Raw genomic sequence first — 16,821 nt, forward strand, 5'->3', positions numbered from 1 at the left:
TTCCCTCTTTTTTAGGAACAAAGGAAGTTATTCCTTATTTTCACTATTACAGTGAAGATTGGTTTTCGGACTTTGAGAAGCCAGGAGACATCACCTAAACTACAAAATAAAAACCAAGAACTAATGCACACCAGGGAAAAAAGAATGCTTAGCCTTGAAGATTGAACATTGAATACCTGCTGAACGTTCCTATTGAGATTTTTCCTTAAGCAAACTTCAGTAATGTCTTAAGACAATTCAGTGGAGAAACACTGATCCCTGGATAGCGTATCCTACCACTGACCAATCTGAAGAGTTAAATCTGGATTTGACTGCTTTATTCTACCAGGAGTATTGCTAGGGTAGCCTTTAACCAATCCGTAAACAATTGTAATCATGAATTGACCCAGCAATTCCCCAAATATTAGATTAAAAGATGAACAGATATAATTCTTATCTAGATATAATATTTACTTCTATTAAAGATACAAGAGTTTTCTAGTATTTTGACAATGTAACATGTTTACTTTTTAGTTTGTTAGTGACAGCGGTCTCCATTTTAAAGTTGTTTGGGTATTTGATGTAGTAATATAATGTAATTGCACAAGCAAGCTGTGATAAAAAACAATTTTAGTAGTTGTGAAATTTGTCTTTGTATCATATTTAAGAATAATTGCAGGACTTGAAACCAAATGCTCATGGTGGGGCGTGAGAGGTAATGGTCATTTTTGTTTAGCTAAGCCATGGTTTTAATTTGCTTTAAAATTTTGGAATTAGGTTATAGAATATGATCAGATATTTAAATTCAGGCTTTATAGGACAGCCTTTTCTCTTTATGTTTACCTTGCTAATCCTGTTTGATAATGTACATCAAACAGATAGTATCTCTTGTGGTGAAGTACATTTTCAGAAATTTTCATTGTCTTTCATTTTTAGCATTTTCTGTATAGACATAGTATTTGGCAGGCATCAAAGGTTTATTTTGCACCTGCTCTGTTGATAGGCACTATGAACAAACAGAAGTACATATAGCATTTGCCCCATTGTCCTTGGGGGTTAGCACAAAAAATTTTTCAAATGAAGATGACTTTGTTCGTCAGTGAAAAAACTAGTTAGCAAGTGAGAGAATATTTACCAAGAAATTATATATAAATGATTGGTATTGTCTTAGGAAAAACAAGGGCATATGTGCATGAAAAGTAAATTACAGAAGCATTTTATTTATCCATAAAGCCTACTGGAGATAGTCCAACAAATGCTTGAGTAGCCCAAGAAAAGGAGCAGCTTATGATTGACAAAAACATAGTTTGTGCTAAAAGTAAGACAGAGTGGGCTGGAATGAGCTAGAATTAGGTCTGCTGTAAGAGTTGCAAGTGGGTGGACCAAGGGGCATTGATGCCTTAAAGCTGGGCTATAGGTGTGGGAACAGGGTACTGGTGGGATTTTCATGTTACTGCTGAGAGGAGTTCTATTTCCTCTGGTTGCCATTAGCCATAGACAAAGCATGCAGCGATTATTACCTGAAGCTACTTTCTTTTAAAACCTGCCTTTATGTAGAAGCCCTAGGCTCTAATTGTGGGTGGGGGTAGGGAGTGTTTCTAGAGGGGGAAGGCTTGAGAAGTGTAACAAAAGCCTCACTTGTTTACATTCTCAGATCAGTAACAAAACCTCATGTTTTTAATGTAACTGATGGCAGTGAAGTATTTTAAAGGTGTGAGGTTTCTGTACTAAAGTCATCTATTCGGTTTATGTTCAGTGGAATAATTCATAATTATGCATTGAATGCACTTAATATAAAAATTCATTTGTAACAGAAATAATGTATGGAAAGATTCTTGATCATAGCATGATTAAAACTATGCTTTCTAGTTAAGGCAAAGCAATCTATTTTTTGTTCATTTGACAAATATTTGAATATATAATAATGTTTAGGTACTAGAATTACAGAAGTAAACAAACCAGGCCCATTGGAATTACCAGTAATTCTCTAGCTTGAAAACTATGCTGACGGGGAGGCTTTAATGTGCTGTATACCATTCCCACTTAGTGGCATCCATAACAAAAGTTAGGTAATTTTTTAGGCTTTAAAAAATTGAGCCAGTGCTTTCCAGATAGATGAAAACAACATGGATCACCATTTTAAAGTAATTATTGGCCCAGTTCCACCCAATCTCTTATTTTGGGTGTAGTCTCTCTCTCTTTTTTTTTTTTTTAAGTTTTTTAAGTTGGAATTTTAACATTGTTTTTTGTTTTGATTTTTTAAAACAGGTTTCTAAGCATGAATCAAGGAACAGAAGAAGCAGAGCAGATGATTGGAGCAGCATTTGTTTCTCCCCAAATCTAGAAATTATAGTTCACATGTACACTAGCCAGTGGTTGTGGACAACCATTTACTTGGTATAAAGAACTTAATTTCATTATAAACTGGCTCTGGACAGCATTGGTGATGCTGTGTCCTGAGTTGTAGCCGCTGTAATTGTGAATATTAACTGAGATAGTGAAACATGGTGTCCAGTTTTCTATTGCATTTTTTCAAGTGGAAAAGTTAACTAAATGGTTGACACACAAATTGGTGGAGAAATTGTGCATATGCCAATTTTTTGTTGAAATATTTTATTTTGAACTACACTGCTGTTTGAGATCTCATTTCAGAAGAATGGCATGAACAGTCTTCAGCCACAGTTGTGATGGTTGTAAATGCTCACAATTGTGCATTCTTAGGGTTTATTCACCCCTGGGGTTTGCAAGTTGTTCACTTACAACATTCTAAAAGTGGCCGGCTCTTTGTTCGCAAGCCAGCTGTTGTGGTAGCAACCAAAGATTCCAGTGTTTGAGCATATGAAAGACTCTGCCTGCTTACCTGTGCTAGAAATAACAGCATCTAAAGTGAAGACTTAAGAAAAACTTAGTGACTACTAGAATATCCTTAGGACTCTGCATTAACTATAATGTTCTGGTATTTAAAAGAATGCATATTTGTCACAGAAATTTAGTTAACATCTTAAAATTGAACATGTATGTATGTTGCTTAGATAAATGTAATCACTATAAACATCTATATGACCTGGGATTTTGTTTTTATTTTGAAATGGGAGCTTTTTTGTTTACAAGTTCATTAAAAACTAAAAACGTTCTGTAAGGAAATGAGATTTTTTTTAAATAGCAAAATGCCTTGCTGACTCACTATGAAATCAAAAATCTTCCCAGTTTTTTAATAGACTACTTCAGGCCATTTGTTGCATAATATTCCTTTACAAATCATTTTAGGTTTAGTGTTACAACTTTTACTCAAATTATTTAAATCTTTTTTTTTTTAGTTGTAAAGGGGAAAGGCGTTCTTTCATTTTTCTTCTTTTAAATGCCTTGCAGGCACAGTGTCTAGAGCTGCGACTGCCAGGACTCTGGCTTTGTCACTCCTGCAGCCTTGGACTAACAGCTGGACTGATTTTGAATACCAATGAAAGCATTAAAGGGTTTAACTACAAATGAAGTTTTTCAAGTTTCTACTAATGGCTTTGAGCAGATTAACTCAAACTTGGAGAGCCTCAGTGAGGTTCCTATGATTGCTGATCATCCCTCGGCCTCCACCCATTTCTACAAGTTAATTTGCTGCTTTAAATATTATATGCAGCTGTTTTCTCTTTCTGACCCAAGATAAAAACAGTTCTTTAAATAATAACCTAAATTATTGACTTATGTCAAGACAAATTAAAAGAACTTTTGTCTGAAAATGCTGCCAGAAGCTTATTGTGTAAATGTAGGTATTTTGTAAAATAACCTTGGAACTGTAAATTGACACGTGTTCGGTCAGACTGTGTCAGATTTCATTTGTTACCTTTTTTTCTTTTGAAAAGTACTTTAGCAATAATTAATTCCATGATTACCACTTTCTGTCATAAAGAATATTAATAGCACCATTGTACTGCAGAAATCTCAATGAGTGTGAACTTCTGGGGTAGGCAGCTTCTTTCTTTTATATCCACCCATGTCAGTTAAGGTATTTGTTTCTTGACTAATAAACCCTTTGATACTTTTAGCCAGAAATCAGTCTCATAAAGCTATTTTTGAGTATAGTTAGTGTAAAATAAAAATGTTTAGCTTTGGTAATAACTTCCAAGCTGAACTCCCTCTAGCAAAATATTTTTCAGTGCTTTTATTTACTATGCACTTAGACTATGCACTTTTTCTGAAATATTTTTGTAACACTTTTTTGTATTTTTGCCATTTGAAAAGGTTGTGGTGTAGTTGGTCTGTAAGTTGCAGATTTAAAACTGCTGTTAGCTTTGTAAATCAAAATTGAGGTGTTTTTATCGTGGTATGTTGTCATTCCATCTGCAGCTGGAGCTGGAATACCATTGGTCTCCTAGCTACCATTCATTTTCTTCACAGTTCACAAAAGAAGAATGTGAAATTCAGTGAATGCTGTTACTAATCCTGTCGGGATATGAATCTCATTTCATCAAAATTAAATTATGTTGTTTTTCCACTAACATGATGATACAAGTTGAAGACATGCTCTGAAATCGGAAGACTTCACCACTTAAGGCTCCACAGTGGCATACTCCGCTGAACTCTAGGTTACTGCTCTTACTTTGTTCACCCATTGGGGGGGGTGCAGTTTTTTTTAAATGTTGGGAGATGGCCATTCTAACTACTGTTGAATGTCTCTGTTTGGGGAAGGTATAACAAACTAATAAAATATATGTGAAGGGAGAGACTGGTTATCTCCTCCCCATATGGTTGTGCTCATGCTCCTACAGCCCTACCAATAAGAGTTTGGAGGTTTGCTTTCACTATTCTCCATCAACAAATACTGAGGTTTCCCTATTTTTACTAGTCCTTGATATACTATTAAAATGCTTCAAGCAGAGTATACTGTAATAATGATAAACTTCTGTTACAATAAAAATACTGAGCAAAAGGATTTTAGAACCCAAGCTAGTGAGCCCTATCTAACATTCACTGGAAAATATCAGATGAGAGAGTCCATGTGTCAGGTGTGCTGCCCCTGTTAAAGAGACTGAGACCATAACATTGCTTGTATTTGGGGGATTCTTCCCCCAATCCCAAATTTCCATACCTTCTCTGGAATGTGTTCAATATTGAAAATCTGGTTTCTTGAAATGGTGAAAGGCAGCAGTGAATCTAGCGTTGTTAATCTAAATCAGTCTGCAGTTTGTTTTTAATCATCAAACAGTAATACTGTTGAAGTAAACTGATTTGTTTTCTGCGATGACTTGTTAGACCAGTTTTGAGGACATAATGCAAAAATGTTGAGCAGTATCAGAGCTGTTAAGAGTCCTGGCTGTCCCAGACACATTTCAGGTTGGCCAAATGCACTGTGTCCGTTGGTTGAGACTGTCAACCCACAGTGGTTAGAATTACACACTGAGAATGAAGACTCGGCCACTTTGGAGCCCACCTGTTAACAGTTGTTTGATTGCTGCCCCTTTTCGCCTTGGAGGGTGAATTTGTTAATTCCACTTTTTACCTTTGCCTTTTCCCTTGAAGAGGGGTTTTGAGGCACTCCCACTGTTGCCTGCCAGGCACACCTATCTGGATCAAAATTAGGAAGACATGTTTGTAATACTGTTTTAAGAGTTCGGAGCAGTGTTAATTGGTGTCAATACCATGCAAAATCTGAGTCAAAGCACCTGACTCATGAGGTGGTTTCTGCACTAGTAGAAGAATAAAATGGAGGTGGAGAAAGTCCCAAGAGATTAATACAACCAAGCCCTTCATTGTGAGGAGGCCAACTGGAGCGTCAAAGTTGTAAACTCATTTGAGGTTTAAGGTTTTTCTATTTTACTTGGCCATTTATCACTGCAGCCATACATGTCTTTCATAGGTAAATATGCAGAAGAGCTGGAAGATTGGCATCAGTCCACATTGCAAATTGATTTTAGATTGTAGGAGCTGTACCAGGTACAGGAAATTCAGAAGTCATGGGGACTCCCATTTTAAGAAATCATAGTGTAGAGGAGAGTAATTTTATACTACAGTGTAGCCATTGCTGAAGAGGAAGCATTAAGGTGCTCTGGGAGCACCTACCTGAGATATCCGACTCAGTCTTGGGAGTTTGAGGCTTTGGGAAGAGTAAAAGTCTAAACAACAGAGACTTTAGATGGGAGTGGCAAGTGAACAGTCTGACATAAGGACAGGACTGAGAATGGCAGGTAGATGAAACAGCTTCAGAGCCCTTAAAAGGAACGGGCAATATTGGAAGTGCCCTTTGGAGGGGTCACAAGTATTGATGAATAGATTGGGGTAGGGAACCCATTTGTAAATGGCTGTTGAAAGATCATTACACAAAAGCAGAAAGGCGTTTGTGGAGGACATAAATAGTTGGATAAGGAAACAGTATAAAAGACCTTTATGATCTGGATATGGACTTGCTGAAGGTACCAGTCAGGCTTCAACTGGAGGAATGTATGTGGTTCAAATCTCAGTTCTCATAATGTCGCTATTCGTGTGTATCTAACTTGGAGGAAACATTAAATCACACGATGAAATTTGGCAGCTGTGAAAAGTACTTTCAGTTACTCAAACTTCTATGCCTATAGCAAAATTTAGGTCTACGTTTCTTTGATGCCATTGAAAATGTTAATATGGATGTTTTAACTTTATTTTCAGAAAAGATAGACATGTCCCTTTTCATTGATTAAACAAGTTGCCCATTTAATTACTAAGTAATAGGATCATGGGTTGAAACAAGATAAGCTATAGCGCTAGATCATCTCAGTGAAGTGAGTCAGTACCCTTAGAAGTAATGTTTCATATGTCCTTTCACTTTAAGGTGTTCTTAAGCTTTTTCTTTTTGTAACATTTTTATACCATTTGAAACAAAATTACAATAGGATAGTGGTACCCATAAGCTTAACGGGTTAAACAGTTAACATTTTGCCCCATTTACTCCTACCTTGCACGTTTGCTTTTAACTGTTTAAGAGTAGGTTACATAGCATGCCCCCTTACACCTTAGTATTTGAGTGGGTTTTCTAAGAACAAGAACTTTGGTATGATCAAAACCAGAATATTTTAATATTGATCCCATTTTGTAGTCCAGTCCAGTTTTTATCGGTTATCCCAGTGTCGTTCCATGACTTTTTTTCAAACTGTCCAGGATCCAATGCAAGGATCACTTATTATGTGCCTGGTTTTGTCTATGTAGTATCCTTTAATTTGCAACAGTTCTCACCCTTTTGTCTTTCATGATTGTTACACTGTGTGTGTGTACTTAATGCTTTTATTAACTAGCTGTGTTCAGCGGTGATACTATAGTAGCAGTGAGCACACCTGGTACCCAGATCTTGATTTCTAAACTCTGTAAGGAATGGTTCCTAGAGAAAGTCTGACTTGGAGTCTGGGGCAGAGAAAGTACAAGGTGAGCCCGGAACATTCTATTGTGCCAGAAAGAAAATTTCAAAAAATGATGGGTACATGTCAGAGTGATAACGAACCACATGAAAGCTTCTTACGGGCCAAATCTATCGGTTACCAAAACAGTGATTGCTGCAAGAACTCATGATTTCTATGTTGATAAAAAAAAATACAAGGAAAAGTTCTCCCCTAAAGTAGAATGTTAGCTAGTAAAGGTAAAAACAATAGTGCTTCAGAAAAAATCACCGTTTTACTAAGAGCAAGTGCAAGTTTGGTGAGCAGAACATAGAATGTTTTGCTCATTAAACATTGCCTTGAAAGTATATTCTTACACATTACTTAGGGAAATTTTAAGTACCTAGCCTGAACACTTATGAAAATACCCCTCAAGTTTTTTGATCCTCATTCTCCATTGGAAATGTATGATTGTCCCCATTTTAAAGATTGGAATGCTGTAGAATTAAGGAATCTGAATCCATGCAGAACTTTAAAATTATATTATCTCATTTAATCTTCATGACAATTTTATAAAAAGGTTAATCCCATTAGATAAGAACTGAGAACAGTGGGATCCTCCATGGGAAGACACCTTGGCAAGTTTTGCAGAGCCCGGCTCTAAACCCGATTTCCTTTAGTTTTCATACCCTTACATCATGATATCCCTCACTTATAAACCATTTGAAACATTGGTAATGTTCGTTAGCATTTATTAAGTGCTGTACACCAGGCACTTTCCTACGTGCTTTGTATTTGCCTCATTGCCACAGCTTCCCATGAGGTGTCTCCGTTTTACTTTGAGGGATACTGGAAGCAGAGTTGGTGAAGGTATTTACATTCCTGGTTTGTTCAGTGAGAACGTTTTCCCCTTTATACTGTTTATAGACAAGGATCAGGATGGCAGCCGAAGAACAGTTAAAATCCAAAGTGGTGTGACAGGAGGATTTTCATAAGTCATCTACTAAACTGTTTGGCTGTTAGTCCACATTGAGGACTAAGTACTAGTTTGCTTTCTCCAGTCATTTGGAAATTAGTTGGTGCAAGTGAAGCCCACAAAGATGTACAGATGTGCTCAAATACCCAGAACCCAGGCCAAACAAATAGTACTGTTCTCATAAAATGTGTTTTTTCCTAGTGACATTCACCATTAAGCCAGAGTGATTCTTTTCTATACTGCATTATAGCCACCTTTTACCTAGTTACCACTAAGTATCTGTGTTGATAGCAAGAAGAGAATGTCAACTAGTTTACTACTAAACAGTCTCATTAAAAATTGAAATGATCATTGATAAGATTGTTAGTATTGGATAGATTTAAGATATCTAATATTCAAAACAGGATGCATAATTTGCATTCTAGATAAGAATTTGGTCACTTTATTTTTGCTTGTGGTGTGAATGTTTCCTTTAAACTGTTGGAGCATTTCCATGTAACCAGGTTTATATAGGCTGTCCTAATGTACTTATTCAGTGAGAGGGTTTTCTCTTCCCCAGTACTAAAATACTTTTATAGCATGTTGATGATATTTTTTATGGAGTAGAAGGTCTTAGGTAGAAAAATGTAACCTTTTCTCAACATTACCGTATTAAGTCTGCAGTGTTTCTTATTCAGAGAAGTGGAAATAGTTAATAACCAACCATTGGAAATAATTTCTCTGGGATGTCAGGCAGCCATTCATTGGTTTCTTGTCAACAGACAGTGGCACAAATTTTGGTGATAAGGTACTGCACTAGATATTTAGGGTTGGAAGAAAAGGGATATGGATATTTTTAGAATAAACTGCTCAGTTACTAAGTATCAATTTCAAAACTGGTTCATGGGTGTACTAATATGAGTTTATTTAGAGTGTAATGCTTTAGTCTAGATTTAGAAAGTAAAGCGAATAAACCAGCCTCTAGGTTTTCTGTATGTGGCCACCAAAACACATGAAAGTACATAATTAGGACTATTTAATATTCTTGACCCCTTCACCCTGCCCTGCTCTTGCAAAATGTTGGTGCATGTATATGTTAATTGCTTTATCTTGATGGCATGCATTGGTTTTTAGCTTGTGTACAAAAGTACAAGTTCTGTACAAACACTAATAGGATTATTTTTTCTCACAAATAGACTAGCGATTAAGGAGCATTTACAGAGTCTCGTAAGTGCAAGGCACTGTGCCACCACCCCTTAGGAATTCAGGAGTGACAGGTCACGAGACTATATTATATGTGATGTTATATGGATGGATGCAATAGTGGAGCAGATGGAGGTCAGAGAAGATAATTTCTGAATTACATGTTGAAGGATGAGTAAAATTTCAGGAGGCAAAGAAGACTGTCCTCGCTTTGAGTGAACATCTTTAAGGAATGGTAGCAAAGCACACCCACATGAATAACTGAATAGTACTCCTTTGCACGGAGCCCGATGAGTGGTATAGGTGGTGAGTGCTAGAGGTTCACATCTGTTTGATAATGAGATTACCTGAGTAATATATGTCATAAATAATTTTCACAAAAACTTGAAAAAATAAGTACGGATCCAGCCATGTCACTTCCAAAGACAGTTTAGTGGTCTACAAGCCCTTGCAGTTGCCATCAAGGAGATCTAAGAACAATAATGAGATAAGTAACCTTAAGTGGAAGGGGCAGAGGACGAGGACAGTGTAAAATTCAAGCAGCAAGAATAAACTAAGGAAACGGGTATGGGAATAGAATGGTTTTTTCAGAGTAGACGGCAGTTCCAACAATAGTCTTCATCCCCTCACATCAGGTCCGGCCCTCTACTATGTCCTGTGTGTGGTGCTAACAGGTGCTTCAATAATAACCTCAAAAATTGGTGGTGAGGTCTCCTTGGATTCTATTACATATTGAAGCAAATCTTTGTTGGCTTTTAAGACTGATAATCTGCCCCTATGGGATAAATATATTCTAATGTCTTTTTAAATGCCATAGTCTATCTCGAATTTCTATCTTTAGAGGAAAATGTTCTGTATTTATAATTGGACATCATGAAGAAAAATACCATATATTAATTCTACTCTCTGCATTGTCACCAAGGAGAGTATTAGGCTGAATAGGGAGTTTTGCTGCTTGGAAATCTGAAGATACCCAAGCCTGTGCTTTTTTTGTCTCCAGATAATATATATGGAGTGGTAACAGGCTAAGATGGATAAACAAAATAGCAATTCAGGGAAAGTAAACAATGAGATCATTCAATCTCGACACTCTGATCCTCGTTTGGAATGATACCCTGTTCAAGGTCACAGCTGATTAGTCCACTTGGAGACCTGTTGCCATTAAACTGCCAGGACCAAGAACTGCATCTGAGAACTTGCTCTCATGCCATGCCCCACCCAGACCTATTTAATTGAACTTTGAATAGAGCCCAGCAATCTGTTTTAGGAAGACTTAAGTGCTTCTCATGCCCACTAAAATTTGAGCAACATTGGCAAAAAGAGAATGAGACCAAATGGGTGGCAGAATGAACTGGGAAGGGCCCTAGGTGTTAAGACCTATTTGTTTCAGTTTCCTTGTATATAACGGGAATAATTACAAGGTGGTCACTCTGTTGGTGGTTATGAATCAAGTCAGAAACATCATATAGGTGAAAGATTTGCCCCAGGCAATGGAACACTGAAGCAATTTCTTATCATGAAAATTGGACGTACACAACTCTCCAACACCACATTTAGTGGTATGTTGGTAACTCAAAATTAACTGGTGGGGAATTGGGAAGTAATATATACCAGGGCTTTCCTACTAAACCCAGTGGGTTCATTAGCACACCACTGGTTCCAGACTGCAAAACTCAACAACTTTCTTTGTCCTAATTTGCGCTGTCACAATTGGAGTTAAAATTACCTTTTAAATAATTGATATAAAATCCCCTGAAGTTGCAAACTTAAAAAAAAGATTAGGGTAGAAATCTGATACATCTTCACAGGATTTTATTTTCTATCAAAACCAGTTACCCATGAAACCTGTGAAGCCCCACATTTGGAATAGCTTTAAGGTATTAAGGCATGAGGTGACAGTGCCCCACGCCAGAGATGTAGATTTGTGAGTTGTCAATAAAAAAAGAACGTTGTGATACTTGAAACTCCAGGACTGACTTTTTCTGGACTCAGTGTTGACCTGGATGTGAAGAGGATTGAACACAGAACTCGGGCATACAAGGATGAAGAATGGCGAATAATAACAAAGGAGGACAGCCAGAAAGTCACCTGTGCTCTACGGAGAGGTCACAAAGGAAACTTGTTTATTAGTCATGGTATATACTTCATGCTAAATGCAGCAATGGGCAAACTCAAGCACAATGTATTTTTTTTAAATTAAGGTATCATTGATACACAATCTTATGAAGGTTTAACGTGAGCAGCATTGTGGTTACTACATTCACCCATATTATTAAATCCCCCACCCCCTCCCCATTGCAGTCACTGCCCATCAGCGTAGTAAGATGTTGTAGAGTCACTACTTGTCTCCTCTCTGCTATACTGCCTTCCCCGTGACCCCCCTACATTATATGCACTAATCATAATGCCCCTTAATCCCCTTCTCCCTCCCTCTCCACCCACCCTCCCCACCTCCTTCCCTTTGGTAAGCTAGTCCTTTTTTGGAGTCTGTGAGTCTGCTGCTGTTTTGTTCCTTCAGTTTTGCTTCGTTGTTATGCTCCACAAATGAGGGAAATAATTTGGCACTTGTCTTTCTCTGCCTGGCTTATTTCACTGAGCATAATGTCCTCCAGCTCCATCCATGTGTTGCAAACGGTAGGATTTGTTTTCTTCTTATGGCTGAATAATATTCCATTATGTGTATGTACCACATCTTCATTATTCATTCATCTACTGATGGACACTTAGGTTGCTTCCATTTCTTGGCTATTGTAAATAGTGGTGCAGTAAACATAGGGGTGCATATGTTTTCTTGAATCTGTGACCTTGTTTTCTTTGGGTAAATTCCTAAAACTGTAAATTCCTGGGTCGAATGTATTTCTATTTTTTGATATTTGAGGAACTTCTATATTGCTTTCCACAATGGTTGAACTAATTTACATTCCCACCAACAGTGTAGGAGGGTTCCCCTTTCTCCACATCCTCACCAGCATTTGTTGTTGTTTGTCTTTTGGATGCTGGCCATCCTAACTGGTGTGAGGTGATATCTTATTGTGGCTTTAACTTGCATTTCCCTGATAATTAGTGATGTGGAGCATCTTTTCATGTGTCTGTTGGCCATCTGAATTTCTTCTTTGGAGAAGTGTCTGTTCATATCCTTTGCCCATTTTTTAATCGGGTTATTTGTTTTTTGGGTGTTGAGGCATGTGAGTCCTTTATATATTTTGGATGTTAACCCCTTATCAGATATGTCATTTATGAATATGTTCTCCCATACTGCAGGATGCCTTTTTGTTCTACTGATGGTGTCCTTTGCCGTACAGAAGCTTTTTAGTTTGATGTAGTCCCATTTGTTCATTTTTGCTTTTGTTTTCCTTGCCCAAGAAGATGTGTTCAGGAAAAAGTTGCTCATGTTTATATTCAAAGAGATTTTTGCCTGTGTTTTCTTCTGAGTTTTATGATTTCATGACATATTCAGATCTTTGATCCATTTTGAGTTTACTCTTGTGTATGGGGTTAGACAATGATCCAGTGTCATTCTCTTACATGTAGCCGTCCAGTTTTGCCAACAACAGTTGTTGAAGAGGCTATCATTTCCCCATTGTATATCCATGGCTCCTTTATCATATATATTAATTGGCCATATATGCGTGGGTTTTTACCTGGGCTATCTATTCTGTTCCACTGATCTGTTACTCTGTTCTTGTGCCAGTACAAAATTATCTTGATTACTGTGGCTTTGTAGTAGAGCTTGAAGCTGGGGAGTGTAATCCCCCCAGCTGTATTCTTCCTTCACAGGATTGCTTTGGCTGTTTGGGGTCTTTTGTGGTTCCATATGAATTTTAGAACTCTTTGTTCTAGTTCATTGATGCATTTCTCCTTAATGTGAGCTGAGTAGCCTTCCATATTGGCCTCTGAGGCTGATGCAGCCGGGAAAGATGTAGGAACACATCAGCAATGAATTGCCATGGTGGGGGTGTGACTTGTATCACTTTTTTTCTCCATAGACCATTAGCCAGAACTAGTCAGGCCCAATCTTTCTGCCCCAGAGGCTTACAGTTGTAGGGAAGAGAATGGATAGGTAGGTAGTTTTAATTTTCTTGATGATTGTTTGCAAGTATTGTTGGAGAGAAAGTTGGGTGTGTCAGAGAACTGCCTTTGGCTGTATACCCTCAGGTATCCAGGCTAGGTCTTCCAGGACAGCAGAGACTGGAGCCCATAAACTCCAGAGGCTCCTCTCTCTTTCAGGACTTGTCACATAGGAAAACAAGCCATGCAATTCCCGTTGCTAGGAAATCCATATACACACAAGAAATAATCTGCTTGTCTGCTGAGGACTTAGTGTTGCAACCTGCCCATAAATGACCTACATCTGTTTGACTTTTGGGAGGCTATATCTCCATGTTGGCACAGGAGTAAGGAAGAAAGGAGTATGTCTCTCTCCTGCTAGAAGAGTTTCTTGCAGGGCAGACGCCTTAATGTTTTTTTCTGTTGTATGGAGTCTAGTACAAGAAGGTGACCAGTAAAACTGCTATTGAATATTAATGCAGGCCAGGATAATATTGGCTTTCTTTTACCAGGAACATGCTGTTGGTTCACTGGACTTGTAGTCAGTTAAAAACCTGCATTATCTCTTCTTCAAAATCTGTTGCCAGGCCTATCTGTCTTGGGACCTATGCAGAAAAAAAATTTGTGCTATCTACATGCTGACTTTAGAATCAGAGCTTCTTATGGCTCCACCAATAATCAGTGCCACCCCCCAAAAGAGATCAGCAAAAGTTCCCTAGATTCAGCTTCTTGGAAAAAGGCATTTTATCAGTGCTTGATCAGGGGCTTGAGTGTGTGTATGTGTGTGTGTGCGTGTGTGTGTTTTGTTTAAGTATGTTTTCAAAAGGTCAGTGTTGCATACATATGTAAATCTGGCAACTTTCATTTTCTTCCTCCAAACTGTACTGACCCCTCAAGTAGACTTTGAAACGGAAGTGCTTTCTTATGCTTGACTGTTGCTCAAGAACCTGCCAGCCATTTTGCTTTTCCAAAAGACAGCAGAAGATGACTTAAAAACTAATTTGGGTCTGTTTAATAGTTGGCTCCAGAGCCCAAGCTTAAGGTGCTTTTGACTTTGGTCACATTGTGTGTGCAAGTGATTTGCTGCATATAGTGTGTGATAAACTCTCACCTCCAACTTTTGTGCAACCTGGATGCCAAGATCCATCGTAATGGCTGGCCAAGTATCAGCTGACTAACCATGTCTACAAATGAACCTCCTGTTTGCCTCCCTAAACCTGCTCTTCCATAATTCGCCTGATGAGTGGAACTCAGAAGCAGGACCTTGACTCCTGTCAAGTCTATCTCCTCACTATGCTCACTGGTTCTGCTTTGATTTGGCCTTGATCATCTCTCATCTGCACTCACAACTAGAGTAGTCTCAGTCTAGTTTCCTTGCCTTGGGTATAAGGTCTCCAAGCCATTGTCTGCCTCTCTCTTCCTGCATATGCTGCCCCCCACCTACCTCCCTTTCAAGATAATGACCAACTCCATTCCCTGTTTCCTGCTTACCAACCTATCCAACTGCATCTCAGTAGCTTCTATCGCCAGCCCCAATCCCCATGCCAACACCCTACACTCCAGGTAGTTGGAACTCACTGTTCCCAGGACTCATTATGCCTCTGTATACTTCTCTGTGCTAGAAACGCCTCCCATTTTCTCTTGCAATTTGCCCATTTGTTCAGTTCAAACCTCTCTAGAAAGCTTCAGCAATCCCTGTAGAAAAATTGATCACTGCCTCCTCTGTGCCTCAGTGTAGCACTTTCCTAGCTGCGTTTGCAATTGTATTTCTTCAATTACTCAGACATGCATTTCTCCCTCCCTAGACTGAGAGCTCTTCATGGGCTGGAACTCATCTCTGTCTGTAATCTTAATGCTTGAGAAGTGGTATATGAGTATTAAGGGCTTAGTGGATATTTCTCTACTGATGGACTTAGAACACCACGAGTGCAGTTAGAGCTAAAATAGAACTGTCTTGGAGATAGGAGACGAGGGCTTCAAACCAGGGAGAAACTCAAATCTGTAGGACACATGGTCTCAAACTGAGCTTATGTTTCACCCACAGATGTCTTCAGTCATCTCCAGGATGGGTATAGGTGGGAGTAGCATAGAGAACACAATATTTAACTATTGAAAATAGCAAAGAGTCATTAATGTTATTGCTGGGAGGGACATTGAAGACCATAAACCTTCAGGACAATATTGTGCTTTTTAAGTGTTCATGTAAGAATACCATCCAATACTCTTTGCAGTTGAGGAAAATGAGGCCCAGAGAAGGAGAGCTGACCACACTGAGACCACAGAATGAGTTAGTGGCACAGTGGTTCCTTTACTCAGAAGCCTGTTTATCAGTTATGCCAGTTTTCATGTGAACTGGGTTTAGATCAGAGAAGCGGGAGAGAAAATGGTTCTACTCACTTCCCCCAAGAGAAGGGACCATAGCTTAGGAAAGAGTTTCTTGAGAAAAATGAAGCATAATTGGTCATGCTGGTTGCCACTGCTGGTTTACATTTTTGTCTTCACACTCTCTTGCTTACATGCTCCCCTAAAGGACAGTTGGAAAATCATGTATCTCTTTGCACACTTTTTAAGTTGACATCCCATTTTTTAAAATCATGACTTTAGTTGTGAAGGACATGCTAGGAGGGTTTCCGCAAAGTGCTGCACATTGACTCCCTTCTGAGCACTGTTAAAATTCAATTTTGAGTGTCCATCAGTAGATGAATGGATAAAGAAGATGTGGTACATATACGCAATGGAATATTCTTCAGCCATAAGAAGAAACAAATACTACTACCATTTGCAACAACATGGAAGGAGCTAGAGGGTATTATGCTCAGTGAAATAAGCCAGGCAGAGAAAGACAAGTATCAAATGATTTGACCCATCTGTAGAGAAGGAGGACCAAGAAAAAATTGAAGGAACAAAACAGCAGGAGTTCACAGAACCCAAGAATGGACTAACAGTTACCAAAGGGGAAGGTACTGGGGAGGATGGGTGGGAAGGGAGGGATAAGAGGGGGAAAAAAGAAAGGGGACATTACCATTAGCACACATAATGTGGGAGCGGGGGTCACAGGGAGGGCTGTGCAACACAGAGAAGACAAGCAGTGATTCTACAGCATCTTACGACGCTGATGGACAGTGGCTGTGAAGGGGTATGTGGGGGGAACTTAGTGATGGGGGGAGTCTAGTAAACATAATGTTCCTCATGTAATTGTAGATTAATCATACCAAAAAATTTTTTATTTAAAAAAATTCAATTTTGAAGTTTCTATGTTCAATTGTTTTCCCAAAGGGGGTCAATAAAAGGTATCCACCTGTT

The 16,821-nt window shown here is 38.5% G+C and overlaps 1 protein-coding gene across 5 annotated transcripts in view; it reads left to right on the forward strand.

The window, feature by feature from the left end:
- Nucleotides 1–4,694, forward strand: part of CSNK1A1 (casein kinase 1 alpha 1) — a 43,492-nt gene extending 38,798 nt beyond the window's left edge. For 3 of the 5 annotated variants that reach the window (XR_005054706.2, XR_005054707.2, XR_005054708.2), the window contains one exon: nt 16–1,852. Coding sequence is in view for 2 of the 5 variants with exons in the window: in XM_036994015.2 (XP_036849910.1) it covers nt 2,248–2,255 (8 nt within the window). In the remaining 3 variants the exon portion in view is untranslated. Of the gene's footprint in view, nt 1–15; nt 1,853–2,247 lie in introns of those variants that run through there. The other 2 variants (XM_036994015.2, XM_036994013.2) reach the window with 1 other exon arrangement.
- Nucleotides 4,695–16,821: the final 12,127 nt, after the last annotated feature.

The sequence above is a fragment of the Manis javanica genome, chromosome 1 (genome assembly GCF_040802235.1).
Source record: "Manis javanica isolate MJ-LG chromosome 1, MJ_LKY, whole genome shotgun sequence".
Taxonomy (NCBI): domain Eukaryota; kingdom Metazoa; phylum Chordata; class Mammalia; order Pholidota; family Manidae; genus Manis; species Manis javanica.